Source organism: Sander vitreus, chromosome 21, assembly GCF_031162955.1.
Source record: "Sander vitreus isolate 19-12246 chromosome 21, sanVit1, whole genome shotgun sequence".
Classification (NCBI taxonomy): Eukaryota; Metazoa; Chordata; class Actinopteri; order Perciformes; family Percidae; genus Sander; species Sander vitreus.
In genome coordinates, this window is record NC_135875.1 from 23,207,326 (window position 1) to 23,226,913 (window position 19,588).

The following is a 19,588-nucleotide window of genomic DNA, read 5'->3' on the forward strand; positions in this document are numbered from 1 at the left end:
CCAATAGTTATGAACCATGCTTTCGTACCCTCTCGGACAGATGGTGCATTCTCCTTGTGGTCCAGTTTTGGCATTAAATCATTCAACGATTTGTACATTGATGGCGTTTTTGCCTCCTTTCAGCAGTTATCAGCTAAATTTGGCATCCCAAAAATAACTTATTTTCGATATCTTCAGGTTCATAGCTTTGTACGTAGTGCAAGCTCCCAATTGCCCTCTCAGCCATGGACACTTTTTTACTTCCGCTCCTATCGCCAAAAGGTATAATTTCATGTGGGTATGAGAGAATTAGAACAGTCAGTCCTGCTGTTTACCCAAAGCCATTATGCCAAGGTGCTGGTATGCACATACCCCTTGTCCTTTATTTTCCATAAGGAAATACTGAACATACATAATCACAATCTTGAACTCTGTACAATCTGCTAAAAACACCAATAAAAAAAAGTTTACAAAAAAAATAAAAAAACTACAAATACCTAATGTTAGGGAAATCTGTTTGTATTGTTATGAGTTTCTGGATTTAAAAAAAATATATATATATATATCGGATTTTTCACCAAATATTTGTATCGATATCGGCCTTTATCGGTCGGGCTGTACTCTGACATTTCATACTGAATCTTAAAATATGTGTATCATGTCTGTCTGTTCAGATTTGACTGAGTTGAGTTATGACTTAGAGAAGAATTAAAATGTTTGACACAAATTGCATGTTCTAATGTACCCTAATGTCCTCCATGGGCTTTTATTTTGAAAAGAAGAAGCTCGGTGACGGCACCAGACGGGACGCACCAGGCTGCAGCCATACAGTCTTGTCTATTTTTATTAAACGTGGCGCTCAAATACAGATGACTAGTCTGGAACAACACTCACACACTGGGTCAGTAGCTGGATTGCTGCAAGCCACGGCTAAACTTGTTAATTTACTGCTGCTATCAGTTGCTTTAGTGGACACAAAAAAAAAATCTGTTAACGTCTCACATTTAGCTGCACCAGCCTCATGGTCTTTTCTCTTTTTCTACCTAAATATTTCTGCACCTCCTTTCTCTTCTTACTGGTTTTCTAATTTTTTTGGCTGTGGTTTTAACATAGGCTATGCTTGATATTTCAATCATCACCCCTGAACTGTCTTTGCCCATCCACCTGGGGAGGGGCCGCTACCGCTCGCCACTTAAACTACAGTATGGTGTGGGTTATGATTAAATATCCAGCCCCTCCCCCCACACACACAAAAGAGGGCCAGCCCATCTATTTAGTAGGCTAGTATGATATGCCAGCGTTTGTCGCATTTTTTCCTTTTTCCAGCGGCCCAAATCGGCCAAAGAGTGCATCGGCCCTTCTGGCATTTGCCAGAACTGCCAGATTGCCAGTCTGCCTACGATGGGCTGTATGTTACAGCCGCTGCTGCTCCAACAACTGTTGACCATGTTGATAAGCAGGCCAAACTACAATAACTATAAACCTCCCCTTTTACTATTAATACTGGCATGCACTTGCTCTTTCACTTCAAGCAGTATCTTTGCCTAACGTCTCTCTCACCAGGCCTCCCCTTCAATTCTTCTAACTGCTGTTACCAGAACCAGAAAAGTTTGTTAAGTTAATTATGTTAAGTTACTCTTTAATATCACCCATTTAAATAACTGTCAATGATCGAGTAAATGTTATGAGAAATTTAAATAACAGCAATATTTCATGCAGAAACTTTTCTGCTATTCCTTTTATTAAAGGAGGTACATGTAGGATTTTTCTTCTGATATTTGGAGGAAGATGTATTTACTTATACTGGTAAGGGTACTTTTATATATTTGTAAGGTTATTTCTAAAATTAAAGGAGTAAGTGACACTTGCACTGTTACTATAAGCCTGAGTGTGTGTGTGACCTACTGACCCAGTGGAGAGTTGTTGGACAGGTCATATTTGCCAATCTCCAGGAATCGTCCATGTCTGGCTAGGCAGCGAATACTAGCCTGCAGTTTTTCCTCAGCCAGAGAATTCAGCACCACATCCACACCTGAAAAAAAACAACAACAACACACACTTGTTTTTTACTAAGCTTAAAAACACTGTAAAGCCGTTTGTCAGGGGTGGCTTTCATTTTAGAAATCCTACAGAGACAATTTGTTGACATTGGTATGTCGACTACAATTCCTTAATACAGAAAGAGGTGTCTGACCTTTGCCCTGTGTGTGGAGCAGGATGTGCCGTTCAAAAGAGGTGTCTCTGGAGTTAGCAAAGGACTCTGCTGAGAGCTGAGGGAACCTCTCCTGCAGATAGGCCCGCTTCTCCGTTGAGCCTAGTGATACCACACACAAAAAGGTTAGAGTTAAAAAGAACTAACTCATAATGCACTAATTCTCACAATAATTTCTATATGATCATAATATGAGAAGGAAAAAAACCTTTTCTAATATGAGAAGAAAAAAAAATTCCATTGGTGGTAGATTTTGATGCATTTTTTTCAACTGGCAGAAATGGGCTTTTATATAACAATAACATAGGACAGTCAATAAGAAATCATATCAGAGCTCATTTTCTGTGTTAATATGTTATGCGAGTGTTAAATACTTACCGACTGTAGTGAAGACTTTACATTTCTTGCTGAGCGCTATGGCGATGGCAGCCTGGCCAACACCCCCTGACCCTGAGTGGATGAGAACAGTCTCTCCGGGACGGAGCCTGCCACGCACCACCAGAGAGTAGTAGGCTGTGGCGTAGACCACTGGCACTGATGCTGCTTGCTCCAGTGTCCTGTACACACAGGTGCAACAGGATAATTATTTGTTATTATATAGTATGATGTAACTATACTTTATGCTGTTGTCAGAGCACCCATGCAGAAACTTAATTTTATAATAAGAGCACAAAGAGGAGAGTACCTTGTTTACACCATGATGATCATAAATACACTTTAGCTTTCAACAATTATCCAATAGGATTTCAGATGTTAAAGTCCCATCTACCTTCTCCTCAGACAGGGTGCTTCTACAGAGCAGCTACTGTAGACAGGTACTGGACAACAATTCCAAATCAGATCTCAGGCTCATACTGCTACTTGCAGTCTGTAGTGTGACTATACTGACTGTACATTTACACTGTTCACTGTTTCATGTTTGTAACACACACAATTTAAATGTGACACAGACCAGCTGGAGGGAACATCCCAGAGGAACCGTTTGTCAGCATCGACACTTGTTGCCAGGCCTCTGGCAGGCAGCAGCCCCATCACACGCTGACCAATGGTGTCACGACCAGAAAATTCCATACCCAACATGCACTGCTGAAGAGCTAGGTCACCTACAAGATGTATGATCAACAGGAGAAGTAAGTTGTCCAATTGTGGGTGCTTGATGTACAATTGGTCCGCTGTTGACATTTTGTTTAGTATAACAATAGTAACCTACAAGATGCTTGGGTTACTTTTGTTATAAAAACAAAGATTGAATGCATGATATCTTGCGTCTTCTACACACTGTACCTGGAATAGCATCTGGTGGCAATTTTCCAGTGGCCAGCATTATATCTCTGAAGTTGAGTGAACTATAGTAGACGCGACACAGTTGCACGTTGAGGTTGCTGGTCACAAAGTGGCGGAGTGGGGAGGCAATCCAGCGCAGAGAAGAGAGGTCACCTCGAGTCAACACATTAACGTAGGCCTGCTCTGTCAATTCTTCATTTAGATCTGACAACCACAAAACACAGACAAATGCTTCAATGGAACTATAAGCCATGGGCACATCAAACATTCTGAATGGGAGTTTTATGCATTAAACTGATCTGGATGAATTCCATCTGTCAAATCAAACAGTTTTGTTTTGACTAATTATGGTTTAAGTGGCATTGTTAGTACCAACACTTCCTAAAATATCCACCAAATGTCAGGGAGAAACCAGGTAGTTTTTGAATTACAGTTAAAATAGTGTTATTTTAACATGTGTTTAAGGGATGTCAAAGATCACGTCTAACAGAATAAAATACATCCATGAATCTTTGTCTATAATCAATGAAATGCATTTCTAAACATTTAGATTGTCCATGGCCTGACAACTGCCACTGTTTATTTTACAATGCATTAGGCTACACAGTGGTATATGTGCAGCCAAAGCTGACCAGTACTGCTGCAACAATTACTGTATGTCCCATGTAGCGTGACAATTGTATGTACAACTAGTGTTGAGCAGACAAGGACATGATGACAGGAATGTGACAACCTAAAATGTTAATATGAAGAACCAAATTCCAAAATAAAAACATATCCCGCCACAAACACTCCTACAATAGTAATTGGTTGTCAAACACAAAAAAGACAGGACATTTTTGTTTTCTGTTGTAGTTTGACAGGTGAACTATGCTGCTTCCCCTCTAAAGTTGAATTATTTTAAAACTTTTTTTAATGTCTTGCTTCATAAAAAAATAAAGTGGTTTGCCACCACTGTTGTACTGTTACAACAATAAAGCTGTAATCAAAATAACTCAAATATAATGGTTGTGGTGGACAACAATGTCAGAACCATATCAATCTAACTAGAACCAGAATAAGTGACAATTTAATATTTTGGTACCCTGAGTGATGAGCTGGTGCCTGAAGACACCCCAGTGTCCGTCTCTGAACACGTTCATAACCAGATCCCCTTCCAGCAACGGCTGGAGGCTCGGTGTCGCTGAAGACTCGTTTAGATTGGACACAAAAGCACAGCTGGTAACATAAAAACGGAACACAGTACAAAAACCATCACAATGACCCAATGCAACATGGAAAAATAGGGTAGACAATACCTACATACAGTACAAGAAGCTTACAAAATGAATGGTGGTAAGAATTATGTGATGTCTGAGATGTTTAATACATAAGTATACACTAACATTTATTTCTTAAAGCTGCAGTCCCAATAATTTTCACAGGCAAAGTTGGAGCTAAAGTTTTACAAGTTTAACCTTCTCTCTGTCTATTCCTCTGCCTCCTAGTTCTAATACAAAGTTAAACGAGATATGAGAAAGAAGAAATACATAAACAAAAAATTTGTTTTTTTTAAATAACTTCATATTTTACTAAATTAAATAACAAAAATAGACATGTTTTCTTTGCTCAACAGTACAAATGAAACAAATGGAACAATAAATAAAAAATATGTTTCTTCTATAAAATAATACATTTTGTATGCCCTTATAAACTGACATTTAAGATGGGTATAATATAATAACTAAAGATTAAGTAACAAAATATAATTTGTACAATCTCTCCTTAAAGTCTGCATGCTCTGAAACCCTAAAATTTGGATACTCAAGTGACCATACACGACACACGCTACTGCCTAAACAGACTGAATGGTCATATCTTTTAGGGACATTGTTACGAGGGTAGCATTTAATACATCCGTGGGGTAGCGTAATTCAGAGGACGGATTCAACACAGAACCATAGAGTACTTAGAGTAGCAGCAGTGTGAGGCAAAAGCGAGAGGAAAAAGAGATAGCAAAGACTATGTTGAGTAAGTTAACAATGAACAATAAAAACACCAAGCTTCTTAAGTGTTGGTAGCTTCATCTGTTAATACTATCGGTAAAGTGAAGGGTGTTACAACGTGGAGACTACAGTACACACAGAGACTAAAGTGTCATGCACATATCACACCTTTTTGTTAACTTAAATCGCACAATTTGTTTGACATTGCGATTGCGAGGCGATTAGATCAATTGTGCAGCTCTAGTTTTGTGACTGCATGTGTATACAGATTTGATTATACACTTACAGCTTATTGTGTTAAGGGTAAAATTCTGGTACTGTGAAAAAAACTTGCAGTTTGTATGGTTGACAATAAGTCCTACCGTATTCGGTTGCCACCTGGCTCCTGCCGTAGACAGTTGACCATTCCCACAATGCCACAGTGGGCATGAGACGCAGTTAACCACACTGGAGAGTCTGATGACTCTAACATCATCGCCTGAGCATAGAACACACAGTTATGACTAATGTAACATTTGTAAATGATGACCAAAGAGGTCATGGTTTCCATGTATTCATTATGATAAAAACTATTTCCCTTTTAAGTTATTCTGACTTAGTGAATGCAAAATGGTATTTCGGGACACTGTTTGCCAAATGCCAGACACAGACGAATATAGAACCTACCTTGAGTGTTTCCACCCACTTGTAGTTGGTGTTGTCTACAGGTAGGAAAATGGGCTGTTTGCCTGGAGGCTGACAGCGGCACAGAAAAAGGGCTGAGCCATAAAAAGACTTCCTTACAGCCACCAAGCTGAGGGATGCCTCAGAGAACACCCTCTCCCACTCAGGCTGGTAAAAAGACGGAGATAATATTAGCAAAACATCACCTTCCGCTCAGATATTCAATGTGATTTTAGAATCTCAGCATGGGACTGATTAGCTAAATAAGAAATTATTTATTTGATCTTCCAGGCTTTGGGGGTTTTAAAATCATACAGAATGACAGAATAATGATTCTATCAAACTGATATTTTTATTGTGGGAGGCCCCATCATTGTGATGTCTATAAGATGCACAAAAAGGAAGTGTTTGGCAGGATAAAAACAAGTAGTGGGCATTGTCTCCACTAACCTGTGTGAGCAGTCCTTGCTGGCAGCTGCTCTGAGCAGTGCTAGAGAGGAAGGCAACTGTTTCCCCCAGAGTCTCTCCCTTCAGCAGTGTGTGGAGGAGAACAAACCCCCCTTGTTTGGCTCCAGAAGCCAGATTTGCCAAAAGAAGTCCAGGGTCTGTTGTTACAGGGCCCCAGGCATGGTTACACACCACAAGGTCTGCTCCTCCTACTACACCTCCAGGGACCGGGTACATCAAGGGGTCCCACTGAGCTGAGGCAACTGCCAGCTCCTCCAGGGTGGCCTGGTGGGGGGTCAGAAGGTCTAGGTTGGTCGCTGTGGCAGTGTAGTCCACACGTAGCATGGGCTGGATGTTAAGGAGCGCTACCACACGAGAAAAGAGCTGACCATCGTTGGAGAGAGCCTGGTATGGTTAAGAGAGGTGAAGAGGGTTAACAAATGTATATATTCTGAGACAGTAGCATAATTTAGCCATTCTGCATTTGAATGAAATTAGCCCAATTTCTTCTATTGGATTTGTACATAGTTTTAGTTTTCAGTCTTACCTCCAGGACTTTGATCTTGCCAGGCATGATGTTTTCTATGGTGGTGTCCAGGCAGTGTCTGAGGGCATGGTTGTCTAGCAGGCCCTGCAGCAGGCCATCCTGCAGAAGACATGCCCTCTCCTTCTCCACAGTCTGTTCTAGCTCAGATCGAAGGTTCCCGTTAAGCTCCAGGCCGCAGAGCAGGGCCAGCAGCCGCACTAGGGAGGGCTCAGAGGGCTCGGGGCTGGGAAGAGGGCCGTCTGACTCCCCTTGTAAGCCGGGGATGGAGAGCTTGACACCATGGAGGGCCAACTTTTTCTGCAGTCTACAGATTAAACCTAGATGGAGAGAGTGGGACAAATACTTAGAGGGACATGAGAAGGCAGATGATACAAGCAACAAAATGGGCTGATAATTGAGTTGAATAATAGTAACAATTTTGTAGATTGTAGGATTTTAATGAATCAGAAATAACTGTTTTTATGTACAAAAAGAGCTTGCCTTTTAGTGATTTGCTTTACAGGACAACTCAAAAGGTGTTAAATATATAGAAAAGTCTAAATATCAAAACGGTAGTCTTTTTTTCACCTATCCATTAATGATAAAAAAGCAGTGTCATTTAAATAGAATGGACACTGAATGGAAATTATGTAATACCGTGCACAAGAACAGAAACAAGTGCTCCGAGTTGTTGGTGCACTGATTTACAGCAATAAAAAAAAAGAAAAGAAGTGTTATGGGGGTGTTGTCGTTCCAATGTGTTCATAAAATTTCCTCTAGGTGCAACAACAATTTTGGTCTGTGTTTCAAATGCAACACATACAGTTAAGTCCCTATTGTTACAGTCCACTCCTCTCCCAGGTTTCCCCTCAACCCATGTCTTGCACTTCCATTGGCTGTAGCTCACAGACAGGTCCAGATATTTAGCATGCTAGATATCCGGAATGCATTGGCGGGCCTCTCTGCTCACATCTTTGAACAGTTCACACGAACTAAATATTTTTCATTTGTATGCAATTCTTGTAATTGAAGTTCAGGTCCCTAGCCTTTATTACTACTTCACACTCTTTATCAAGTAGAACATTACAATAAGTAGGAGAAACTGTTGCCTTGTAACACCTAACACCAGAACTATGAGCACTACTGTAGAATGCTAAAAAGAATGCTACACCTAAGCGGAGTTGGAATCTGGAAATAATACAAACTCTCCAGCCAATCAGAATCAAGTCTCCTTAACAGAGTATATACACATGTATGTTCATTGTAATACACTCACAGATATGTTTGTGTACTTTTTTTAGTCAGTCAAAAGGTGTGCATTAAATATTTATTTTGAACAGCTTTAAATATGATCCAAAATTATAGCTGTCAACTGAAGTTATGAAAAGTGATACAGCCACAAAGATAGGTTTATCTATTGTACCTTTACAGAGCCTCAGCTGTTGAGCAAGTTTCGCATTGGATGCCAGGCACTCTGTGTCCACATAGGGAACAAACACAAACTCCTCTAGGGTGGGGGGACTCTGCTGCTGCTGCTGTCGACGGGGGGCCACAGTGGCGTGCAGACCGCAGATCTGGACTCCACCAGCAACAATGTTGTCTAGGCAGTGATTTACGTGGACATCCATGGCTACAGAAATGAAAGAGCAAAGTTCAATTTGGAGTTCAGGACATACAGAAGGTTATCAGATCCAACATAAACAATCTGTACACCCAAGGAAGAAACTGGTGTTTTAAATTTTTTTTGGGGCTTCATCAACCTTTCTGTGTATATAGTACCAATCTTTGTGCTGCTAGAATCTGTCTACATAGAAAAATTCTTTACATAGATATAGTCAACCTGCTTTTACTGTAAAACGGTAGTCATTTTTTTTGTTTCTGTTTATCATCATTTCTAAAACAGCTTATTTAGTGTCAGCATTCATTTTTATGTGGCCTGTGCTTTAAGGCTGGGTGATTTATATATGGGTGAGGCTATTTGCACCCCTGGTACAATTATCAGCGTATGCTATTCGTACCCTGGTGCAATTAGAAGTGAATGCTATTCGTACCCTGGTGAGCACAGCAATGTGTTCTATTAATAACCCGTCTGGTACAAATATCAATGTATGCTATTTGCACTCCTGTGCATTAACCCTGGCATATTGATAACACAATGTAATTAAAAAACTACTGGAAAATGTCATATCATGAAATAAAATGACATCATAATACTGCGCTAATGTTTTAATCACATATTTGTGACCGTACTCCCAGGGGCCCAGCAGAAGCTGATCACATACTTGTGACTGTACTCCTCAACAGGTTAAAGAAGCATTGTAAAACACACGAATTTTAAATCTCACACTTGTCCTGTTCTGATGCTTATCAAAGTGCATGGGTTTATTTACCAGCTGTACAGTAATTTAGTTTTTAACAGTTTAACAGCTGTATCGCCATGTATGGGCTACTATTAGGCTAATGCATGGTCATGTGGTAGCTTGATCAAAGACAGGCTAGTTCCACGGGTTTTCTGTAGAGGAGCCGGCTACAGCTGCACAGACACACACATAAGTCATATAGCAATCACAATATCGAAGCTTGTTATTGTTGACGTTACCTTTTCATGAACTCATGCTTTTATATGCATGTCACTTTTGATAAAAGCGTCTGTCTGCCAATTTTCGGGGCATGCACAGTTTGTTGTTACAGGGTATGATTATCAATGTATGCTATTCGTACCAGTGTATAAATTAAACATGGATGATATTCGTGCCCTGGTGTAGGCTAGCCTATATTTACACACAATTATCCATACTACTCATGTATTACACCTTTTTGGAATATTGCTCTGTGACCTAAACAAAATCGTTGCAGTGTCCAATATTTCGCACACTTCAGAGAGACGTTGATACATACGCTTGCGTGGTTTTATATATATATATATATATATATATAAAATGAAACAGGAACACGTGTCAGGGTAGATTCATGTGCAGATACACATGATGAAAACACACTCCTTTTACTGGAATTACTGGGTCTTTGTAAATTATAGCGTGTGGTCTAGACCTACTCTATCTGTAAAGTGTCTTGAGATAACTCTTGTTATGATTTGATACTATAAATAAAATTTAATTGAACCTTGCTTTCCATCAGTGTAGTTGCAGACCTTCTCCAGATGGACAGCTGGATCAACACACATTGAGCGGATCCTAGTGGGCAAACGCAGACTACGACCCAAAAGCCCAGACACAATCATCTGCAGCATGGTGTCCAGAAAGGTCACCCAGTTTCCTGTCCACTCAAGTTTCCCACTGTTTCCTGAAAACAGCCAATCACATGACAGCAGCCAATCAGCAAAAAAAAAAAAAATTACACCAGAGCATTACTTTTTTATTATTATAGATATTAACACAGTACAGTGATCACACACACACACACACACACACACACACACACACACACACACCTGCATTGTTGGACTCCAAGATGCCTTGGAAGGTCTTTCCATAGTCATAGCCACGCAGTCGGAGTTCTTTGTAGATATCATGTGCTGTGAGCTTCATTTTGGGGTCACCATCGTCGTTGGCACCTTGCTGACTTATCTGACTACGGAATGAATCGAGGGCTGCATCCTCCAGAATGCTCACCTTACCTGAAAATCACATGTGGAAAAAGAGCAGATGGCAAAGACTTGTGGGAAGACTGGATTTTCACATGTACCAAAGGAGCAATTTTCTAGAAGGTTTTATTTTCTCTGGCCTATCTAGCTGCCTCACACGTTTCCATTGTGGAAACTTGAATTAATCTTAGAACCCACTGCAGCTTATATACTACACCTGATGCTTTGATTTACCTATTTACGTCAGTCTAATGAGTTTAGAACTACAGTTTCCCCCTACTGCCCTTTAAAATGCACTTTGCATTCTGCAGGGCAGAAAATTACACCTCTTATATAGATCAGAGTAATTGAGGGACAAGTAGGGGCAGATCTACAGGGGGGCAAGGGAGGGCATCTGCCCCCTCACTCTAGAGCCTTGCCTTCCCAGCTGACCCCCTAACTTGGTGTTCTTAAAATTGTACTTGTAAAAGCAAACCGCCATTGTGTCCACTAGCTTCTTAAAGCATTGAAATAAACAATACATTAACCAAAAGTGAATCATTTTTAATGTAATCTTAGGCCACTGGCCCTCAAATACTTAGCTACGTCGCTGCATCAAATACAGAACAGCGTTCATAGTCTGGTTCACACACAGTGAGTCTGCTGCGGTGGCCCTTCATCCCGACAAAGACTGGAGCGACTGAGCTGCCCCCTAGCCTCTGAAGGTGAAGTCAGTTTCCACAGGTGAAGTTTAAACACACCAATTCATTAAAAGGTAACTTTAGGTTTAAGTTACATTTGTAGGCTAAAGGCAATTCAGCATCAGCAATAAAAGATAAAACAAATTATATGATGATAAAACTGTAAAACTGCATTAGATGAGGTGTCACGTGACCTAATGGCGAACTAGTTGGGTGAAGGACGAGCTCCGTATAGTGGACTGCTGTATTTATCCTTTTCAAGATTCTGACAAGAGATATTCGTGCTCCACCGGAACAAGAAACAATCCAGATACCGAAAATGTCAAAATCTAAAAAGTTAGCGGCCGGTGAAGATATTAAGCAGCATATGCTCCGTGGTGGAAGAAGTGGCTGGAAAGGGTCAAAATGGCACCAGTGCTGCGACTGTGGCAGAAAAGGAACAGGGTAACGACATGTTGCCGGCACTAGAGAAAATCTCCGCTGAGCAAAAAGATCTGAAGGAAATTCCTAGCTTTTTTTGATGGTAGTCAATTCTCTCCGGCCTGGTCATCAAGATGAATCAGGTTGAGAGACACGTGGAAAGTTTAGATGCGGCCGAGAGGGAGAGATGGGATGATCCTTCCGCTTGCATGAGAGAAGCTTTGGGAAAAAATTTAAAATTATTAAAAATCGATTCCGATGCAATAATGTCCGTTTTGTGGGCATCCCTGAGGGTAAGAAAGGAGAACAAACAGTGAAGTTTTTGGGGGAGCTGATTCGGGAGTTGCTGGAGACATAGGGAGAGATTGAGATTGAGCGTGCACACAAAACCGCCATCCAGCAGTCCCAGGCAGGAGGCAGACCCAGGACCTTTCTGATGAGATTCCTAAGCTCATCGGACCGGGACCTGGTATTGCAGGAGGCAAGGGCAAGTTATCCTGGCAGAATAACAACATAATGCTATTTTCAGACTTCTCCAGAGCGACACAGATAAAGGTTCAAGGAGTGTAAGAAAAAGCATGAGTGAGAGGTGAGATTCCTGAATCCTGTATTCTGCCAAACTTAAAATAGAAGCCAAGGCTGGAGTTGAATGCCCACGAAACGCGATGGCATTCATAAAAAAAGAGTGATTTGTCGGCGAGGGATTTATAATGATGTGCAGCCTCTGCTGATGGCTTTGTTGCCCTTTTTTTTCAGCTCTCTCATGGAACGGACTGGTGCCAATGTGAGACATCGGCTGGGATCCTAATTGGACATATTTCCTTTTGTATTACTCTGGTTGGTTGTTTTTTTACGGTAGCAGTGCACGGGGGACGGACAGTGTGAAGTGAGAACAGATTATGGACTGTGCATTGTTCAGGTTCAGGTGCACATTCTGTGAGCATTTGGGATTCAGTTGTGTTAAGTTGTTGAGTTATTATCGTGGCTGGAATACAAGGGCAAGAACTAATTCTGGCTAACATATATGCACCGAATGTAGATGATCAGGCATTTTTATAGATTTGGAAAATAAATTACAAGCTGCAGGAAATCACAATATTATTCAATTTGATAATGGATCCAGTTCTGGACTACAGTGGGGTTGCAGCACACTCAGCCCCCAGAGCCTCTCTCACATTACAGAGGATGTGTAAAGGCTTTATTGATATTTAGAGAATTTTGAATAACTATACATTGTTTTCGTCAGTGCACAACACATATTCTAGGAGCCTTTTTTATGTCCAAATAATAAAAACATCAGGCCTCCCAGGGTTGCCTGTGAATTTCTGGGACTGGGACCACCATGTCCAGAAACTGCCCTGTGTATTTGCACCGTCAAAAACACTGTATGTACAAAAACTACCTACCACTGACAGCCAGGTTTCCATTCTCTGAAACCTCAAACTTGTTGGTGGCAGGCATGAGATGTACCTTTAACTGGACAGAGCCTGAGAGGAACAGAAAGGGAAGAGAGAAGACAGACAGAGAGGCAATCAGAGGCTCATCAGTCTATAACAATAAAAGAATTACTCCACATGCTCAAACCCCTGCTGCTCTACTCTGTTCTTACCCGTTTTTGGCAGGATGGTGGCCCTGTGGATTGTGACGTCCTCAAAGATTACAGGTGTGCTTTCCATTACAACCCCCAGACTTCTCACCAAGGTACGCCAGGCCAGCACCAAGTAACCCGTCGCTGGGTATAGGACACGCCCATCAATGCAGTGTCCAATTAGGTAGTAGTCTGTAGACTCTGGGTTTATGTCTGTTGTTGGACAAAGAAGAGTTGGACACAGAGCACACCAAGTGATCAAATACAATAAGAAGAATGCACGGTTTAACTTTTTTTTAAAATATTACACAAGAAGGCAGATGAAGAACTGCTTTTTATTCTGGGTGTCCATTTCTTACCAATATTATAGACAAATGCAGAATTGGATCCTCCTGAGCCATAGGAAAAATCTTCTACCTTGGGGACATCCCAGGTCTGGGCATGGTCCCACTGTACCAAGGGGGAGATGAGAGGGGTACCAACAGGCACAGGATACTTCACCATTGGGCAGAGGCTGTTACCATCCACGTTGATGCTAAAGAGGTGCATAAAAAATAATTCTAAAGCCTTGTTTTCACCAAACAGTCTGGTAATTTCGTAACACATAAATTAGTAGGGCTGTATATTGGCAAGAATGTGGCGATACAATACGTATCACGATACATGGGTCACGATTCAATATATTGCAATATATTTCGATACTGTGCGTAAGGCGATATATTGGGATTTTTTTAAAGTATAATTTTAAAAAAAACTAATATTCAAAAAAAGACATGATGTTCATAAAAGTCTAAGAAGTTTACTTTAGGTAAACAATTCAGTACACAGAAAATCAAACTGCCAGTTTGGGATTGTGGTTCACAGGTTCTTAGTGAGCTAATTTTGATATGCTAAAGTAGGCCAAAGTTCAGCCATAGCTACATTGTTAGGCAAGGACACTAGTGGTGCGTCTCAGCATAGCCATCTAGCGGTAGAGGGTTCAAACACAACATAAACGTGAACCACTGTCTTACATGAATATTTTTTGTACGTTTAAAAAAAAATAAAAAATAAATAGATATTGCCTTTCTGAAAATCGAAACAGTATTGCAAAAATAAAATATTGCGATACTCATGTGTATCGATTTTTTCTTACACCCCTATAAATTAGGTTATTCTTGCGTTTCAACTGTCAAAAATTAGGGATGGTACCAAAAGATCTGTTCCATTCCGTCCTGTTTTTTCTTTACACCTCTGTTGAGGTACCTAGCACACTGATCCGATACTAAAAAGTGGAGCTAGAAACACTGCAGTCCGTGATTGGTGCAGACATAACACCGGCTACACTGAAGAGTACCTGAAAGTATTTGAAGCTGCTTCCAAGAGTGCTCAGAGAAGAAGCAGGCAGCAGGGTTCACTGCAAAGCCCATTTAGAGCAACAGGTCCCCCCAACTACACCAATAGTTACTAAATGCAGAGAGAGTGAGGCATTTACTGACCCGCTCATGTAGATTTTGCCAATGTTTGAGAGGAAGAACTCAAGGTTGTTGGTGTGGCCTCTCTTCATCAAGGGGAGGATGGAACATGTGGACTTCAAACTGCGCTTCAGGATGGCCTGTGCAGAAAACATATTTGGAAAATGTTTATTTATTTTTCTTTCCCTCCCAGGCAATGCAGGTTTTAATAGCCGTCATTGAGGTTCAGGACTTTAGAGAGGCAGAGCATTTTTTATCCTACTTTTCGTCCTAGGAATAAAAGTATTTTATCTACTTTTGTAATAACTTCTATCTCTGGTGATAATTCAGGAGAGCTCCAGAGGTGTCCTAACCTGTTAGTCACCAGAATATGGCATTCAGACAGCGACATAAACAGGGAGGAGAGATGTTAACTGATGACTAACTCTGCCTCGGTTTGGTTGGTTGGTCTGTCTGTCTGTCTGTCAGCAGGATTACAGAAAAACTAATACCTCTCAGCGTGAAGCTATGGGAAAATGCATTTACACAAATAATGGATTTATTATTTAATTAATTCATATGTGCATATTGTTACAGTGCATTTTATAACACTGTGTGGCATTACATAAATACATTGTTTTTCCCACCTGTAAGCACACAGAGATTAACAGGAGGTATAGCTGAAACATGAGTTAAGCAGCAGAAAAGAAGATAAATGCCAGGTTATTCATGGAAAAGTAACTACCTCTGCAAAATTTTCAATACAAGATGCAGGCAGTGTAAAACAATATGATTGGACAAGACTGACTAGGCTCAGTCACACAGCTAAATCAAATGATGTACCTTGTTTAAATTATATACCTGTATTGTGTATTTACTGTCACATTTATTGTTTAAGTGACTTACCAGAGTTTGCTTACAGCCTACTGTGATAGGCTTTATAACTGCCATACATATTATTTCTGTTATTATGTAACATGTTTTGTTAAATTTATTTAATCATTCATGAATACTGAGTGTTGATGTTAATTAGGAACTAAAGTACATTTTGCGTTACACACGGACACTTTTTAAGGTGCAATAGGAGAAACACACATGGAGTGAGAAGTTATTCTCCGTGTGTGATGACAAGAGTTACTCATGTTTTGAGCAGAGAAGTAAAAATGTTTTTCATTTTTGTACCGGGTATTTGCAAGTGAACTCATTCCCTCTTGGTTATATGCAGCCAGCGAGGTATGTGTATTGTTTGTATTTCTCGAGTGCATTTGTATTTACCTCTTTATAGTGTATGTGAAAGTCATTATATATATATATATATATATATATATATATATACACACACACACATACATATACATACACACACACACACACATATACACACACACACACACACACATATACACACACATATACACACACACACACATATATATATACATACACACACTACAGCGCACAGAGAGGAGCTGCCTTCAGTCCCTCCCCCTCGTGAAGTTGCGTGCATGACAGCATTAACGTCGCACTTGCTCAGAGAGGCTGTCGTTATGTTAGTTGCTGGTGTTCTTGCCGTGGGATTAACTGTACTAATAAAACTGTTGAAACACCGCGGACACGCTGCTGTGAAAGCTCCCCAAACTGATTTGCTCTCGCGAGTCATGTGACCAAATCGCGACCTTTGCGATTAGGAAATCGCGTTTTAACATATCGCGATATTATTGCTAATGCGATTAATTGTTCAGCCCTAGTTAAAACTTTGTCCACTTGTGATCGGCAGATAGAAGCTGTCAAAATGTGTGGTCTATGAAGAACTTGCTGCGCGTACCTGCAGCAGAGCATGAGGCGCTATCTCCACCACCACAGCGTTTTCAGGCACCAGACTGAGGCCCTCGTGGAACAGCACAGGGCTCACCAGGTTGTTGACATGGTAGTCAGCCGAGCTGTACAGAGCCAGAGGAGAGTCCCACTCAGATTGAGGGATGCTGGTGCTTACCCAGCGGGGGGAACGCTGCCGTGGCTCCTTTATCACCTATAAACAAGGTGACACTTTATATTATTTATTAGTATTCAAATACCCCATTCTATTCAAGTGAATGAGAAATCATGCAAACTTTTGACATTTTATACTATTTATTAGTATTCAAATACCCCATTCCCATTCAAGTGAATGACAAATCATGCAAACTTATGACTTGTACTGTTCTAACATTTACTTAACATGTTCAAAGTGGAGCTTTCCACCCCCCTTATATAATGCTGGATAGTTTAATGAATTATAATGCATCATATTGTAATTGTGATATTTTGTGAGTAAAATCTGAATCTGCAACATAACCAGTAACATTTCTCTATAAAAGGTAAATGCAGTAGCACAATGTTGTCCTAGTGAAGTAGAAGTATACAGTAAGTCAGCAGTTTACAGTTGGGTTGCATATTAATTTCCCTGAGGGCCTTTTGTAAGTTATTTTGGGATACAATAGTTGTGGAAAAAGCTGCAACATCGGCCCATTCTGAATAGGCATGTTTTGAACGGCACTGCACTAGTACTATTATATAAACATAGCAGAGCTGCGTACCTTCTTTAGGGCAGCCAGCAGGGTTGGAGCAATGGAGGCCATGTAGTAAGAGTGGAAAGCGACACCAGCGCTGCGCACCTCCTTTGCAAACACTCCCTGCTCTTTTAGCTCGGATACAAATGTACTGATTGCTTCCTGATGAAACACACACACCACACCTGTCAAGAAAACACCCTGCACCTGGAAAAACCTAGATTGGCAACAGTCAATGTATCAATACTTACATTAGATAATAGAGTTGCTATTATGCTTGTACAACCTGACACTGTTTTTACTTAAAACATCATGGCATCCTTGGTGTTGGTACTGCTATGATAATTAACAACTAGCTGTTAGCCAACTACTATAATCGTCATTCTTCTCTTCCTGTTGTCCTCTCTTAGAAAAAAGTTACAGATTGAATCTTCAAGTGAAGGTCTTGTAAGTTTTCTGAATGGTTTGCTTATCTATGTGCACAATTTTCCACAAAAGTGTTTCAAACCTGCAGTATTTAGCAAAAGCAATGGTAACATTTAAATCCTGTTCATGAAAAGTTTCATTAAAAACAAAGTGTCTCTAACTTTGCAATTTCTAGGATACAGGTAAAATTCCTGAAAAATAAGCATACAAAATCATGTAGGTAAACTTTATTTGGTAACGCTTTGAAGGTTTGTTCATAAGACTGACATGATATCGTCATTATTATGAAATGACACCTGTCATGAACATGGAGTCATTTTGATTATTCATGACTGTTGTCATTAAAGGTCATTCGGTAAATTATGACACTTTTAATGCAAAGTTAGCATTGTCCGAGATGCCTTTATCGTGACAACTTGACATTAAAGACGACAACAATCTCTGTGTTATAACAACTTTTCATTAAACTAGACAACATAACCTGTCATAAATATGTCATGACAGGCCCAATTATCAAATCTTAAACTATTTAGCTTTATGTGTTAACATTACATTAAACTGTCATTAAGAGGTTGTTTTTTACATTGGCTGTCGTGAGAGCAATATAATTGCGTCAGTAATATTTTTCCTTGACCTCAAGTAAAGTGAAACAATTTGGACCTGTTATGAAGTTTAATTTCATCATCAAATGCTTATATGACGGTGTCATGAATAACATCCTTGACCTCAAGTAAAGTGGAACCATTTGGACGTCTTAAAAGTTATAAGACCAGTTTGACGACAGTGAATGCAGTACCGAGGTGATTTATTGAGTTTTGGACTTGTTGCTAACTATAGTCAGCTGCCGTTAGCTTGGTTAGCTGTAACGTTACAGCTGTCCAATTAGCTAGCTGACTCAGCCCTGGGCTGCAAAGACCTAAACCCAGAAAGAAAACCATCTCGGTAACGTTGATGCATTCCCCGTCGTAAACTGGCCTCCTCCGTAAATCTCAGAGGCTGTTTTTAGTCCCGGTCTGGCAACACCGACTCAGCTAGCTAAAGTGCTAGCATGGTGGAATGAATTGAATCTGATTGAATCGCTCTGAAACTGCCTGGCGGAAACCCAGCTTAACGCCATTGGCTACTGTAAACGCTAATCAATATCTGCGACGTGACAAGTCCTTCCCTACTCGTTGCCTTCGTTGGTTTGATTGGTTAGGTTTAGGAGTGCGATTGGTTAGGGTAAGAATACCAGGGTTGGCCAACCGGAGGCAGAGTAGGGCGTGTGATGTCTTCACCATCAAATTTGCTCGGCATTAGCCGTTAACAGAGCTTTTGGTGTCGTTGACCATGGCTAGATGGATGGGACCACACAAAGTGGAGACCAGTTTTTCAACCAAGAATACACTACACAAGAGTTTTTTTTCCCCCCCGATAAGCCTAAAGCTAACGTTACCTGTTCAAAATTCAATAAATCACCTCGGTACTGCATTCACTGTCGTCAAACTGGTCTTATAACTTTTAAGAAATCTCAATGACAAGTCCAAATGGTTCCACTTGAGGTTATGGATATTATTCATGACACCGTCATATAAGCATTCGATGATGAAATAAAACTTCATGACAGGTTCAAATTGTTTCACTTTACTTGATGTCAAGGAAAAATATTCATGACACAATTATAATGCTCTCATGACAACCAATGTAAAAGACATCCTCTTAATGACAATTTAATGTAATGTTACCACATAAAGCTAAATAGTAAAGTTTGATAATTGGGCCTATCATGACATATTTATTAGTTTACTTAGTT

The 19,588-nt window shown here is 40.3% G+C and overlaps 1 protein-coding gene across 2 annotated transcripts in view; it reads right to left on the reverse strand.

Moving 5' to 3' along the window:
• The window catches only part of fasn (fatty acid synthase), an 86,097-nt gene that overhangs the window by 33,617 nt on the left and 32,892 nt on the right, over positions 1 to 19,588 (reverse strand). For both annotated transcript variants that reach the window (XM_078279085.1, XM_078279087.1), the window contains 19 exons: positions 17,398 to 17,532; positions 16,647 to 16,850; positions 14,867 to 14,982; positions 13,748 to 13,923; positions 13,410 to 13,601; positions 13,207 to 13,287; positions 10,548 to 10,733; positions 10,220 to 10,399; positions 8,520 to 8,726; positions 7,118 to 7,434; positions 6,574 to 6,975; positions 6,127 to 6,291; positions 5,823 to 5,938; positions 4,560 to 4,693; positions 3,476 to 3,679; positions 3,144 to 3,294; positions 2,570 to 2,748; positions 2,174 to 2,293; positions 1,889 to 2,011 (listed from right to left, as the gene is read on the reverse strand). In XM_078279085.1, coding sequence (XP_078135211.1) covers positions 1,889 to 2,011; positions 2,174 to 2,293; positions 2,570 to 2,748; positions 3,144 to 3,294; positions 3,476 to 3,679; positions 4,560 to 4,693; positions 5,823 to 5,938; positions 6,127 to 6,291; positions 6,574 to 6,975; positions 7,118 to 7,434; positions 8,520 to 8,726; positions 10,220 to 10,399; positions 10,548 to 10,733; positions 13,207 to 13,287; positions 13,410 to 13,601; positions 13,748 to 13,923; positions 14,867 to 14,982; positions 16,647 to 16,850; positions 17,398 to 17,532 — 3,388 coding nt within the window. The remainder of the gene's footprint in view (positions 1 to 1,888; positions 2,012 to 2,173; positions 2,294 to 2,569; positions 2,749 to 3,143; positions 3,295 to 3,475; positions 3,680 to 4,559; positions 4,694 to 5,822; positions 5,939 to 6,126; positions 6,292 to 6,573; positions 6,976 to 7,117; positions 7,435 to 8,519; positions 8,727 to 10,219; positions 10,400 to 10,547; positions 10,734 to 13,206; positions 13,288 to 13,409; positions 13,602 to 13,747; positions 13,924 to 14,866; positions 14,983 to 16,646; positions 16,851 to 17,397; positions 17,533 to 19,588) is intronic.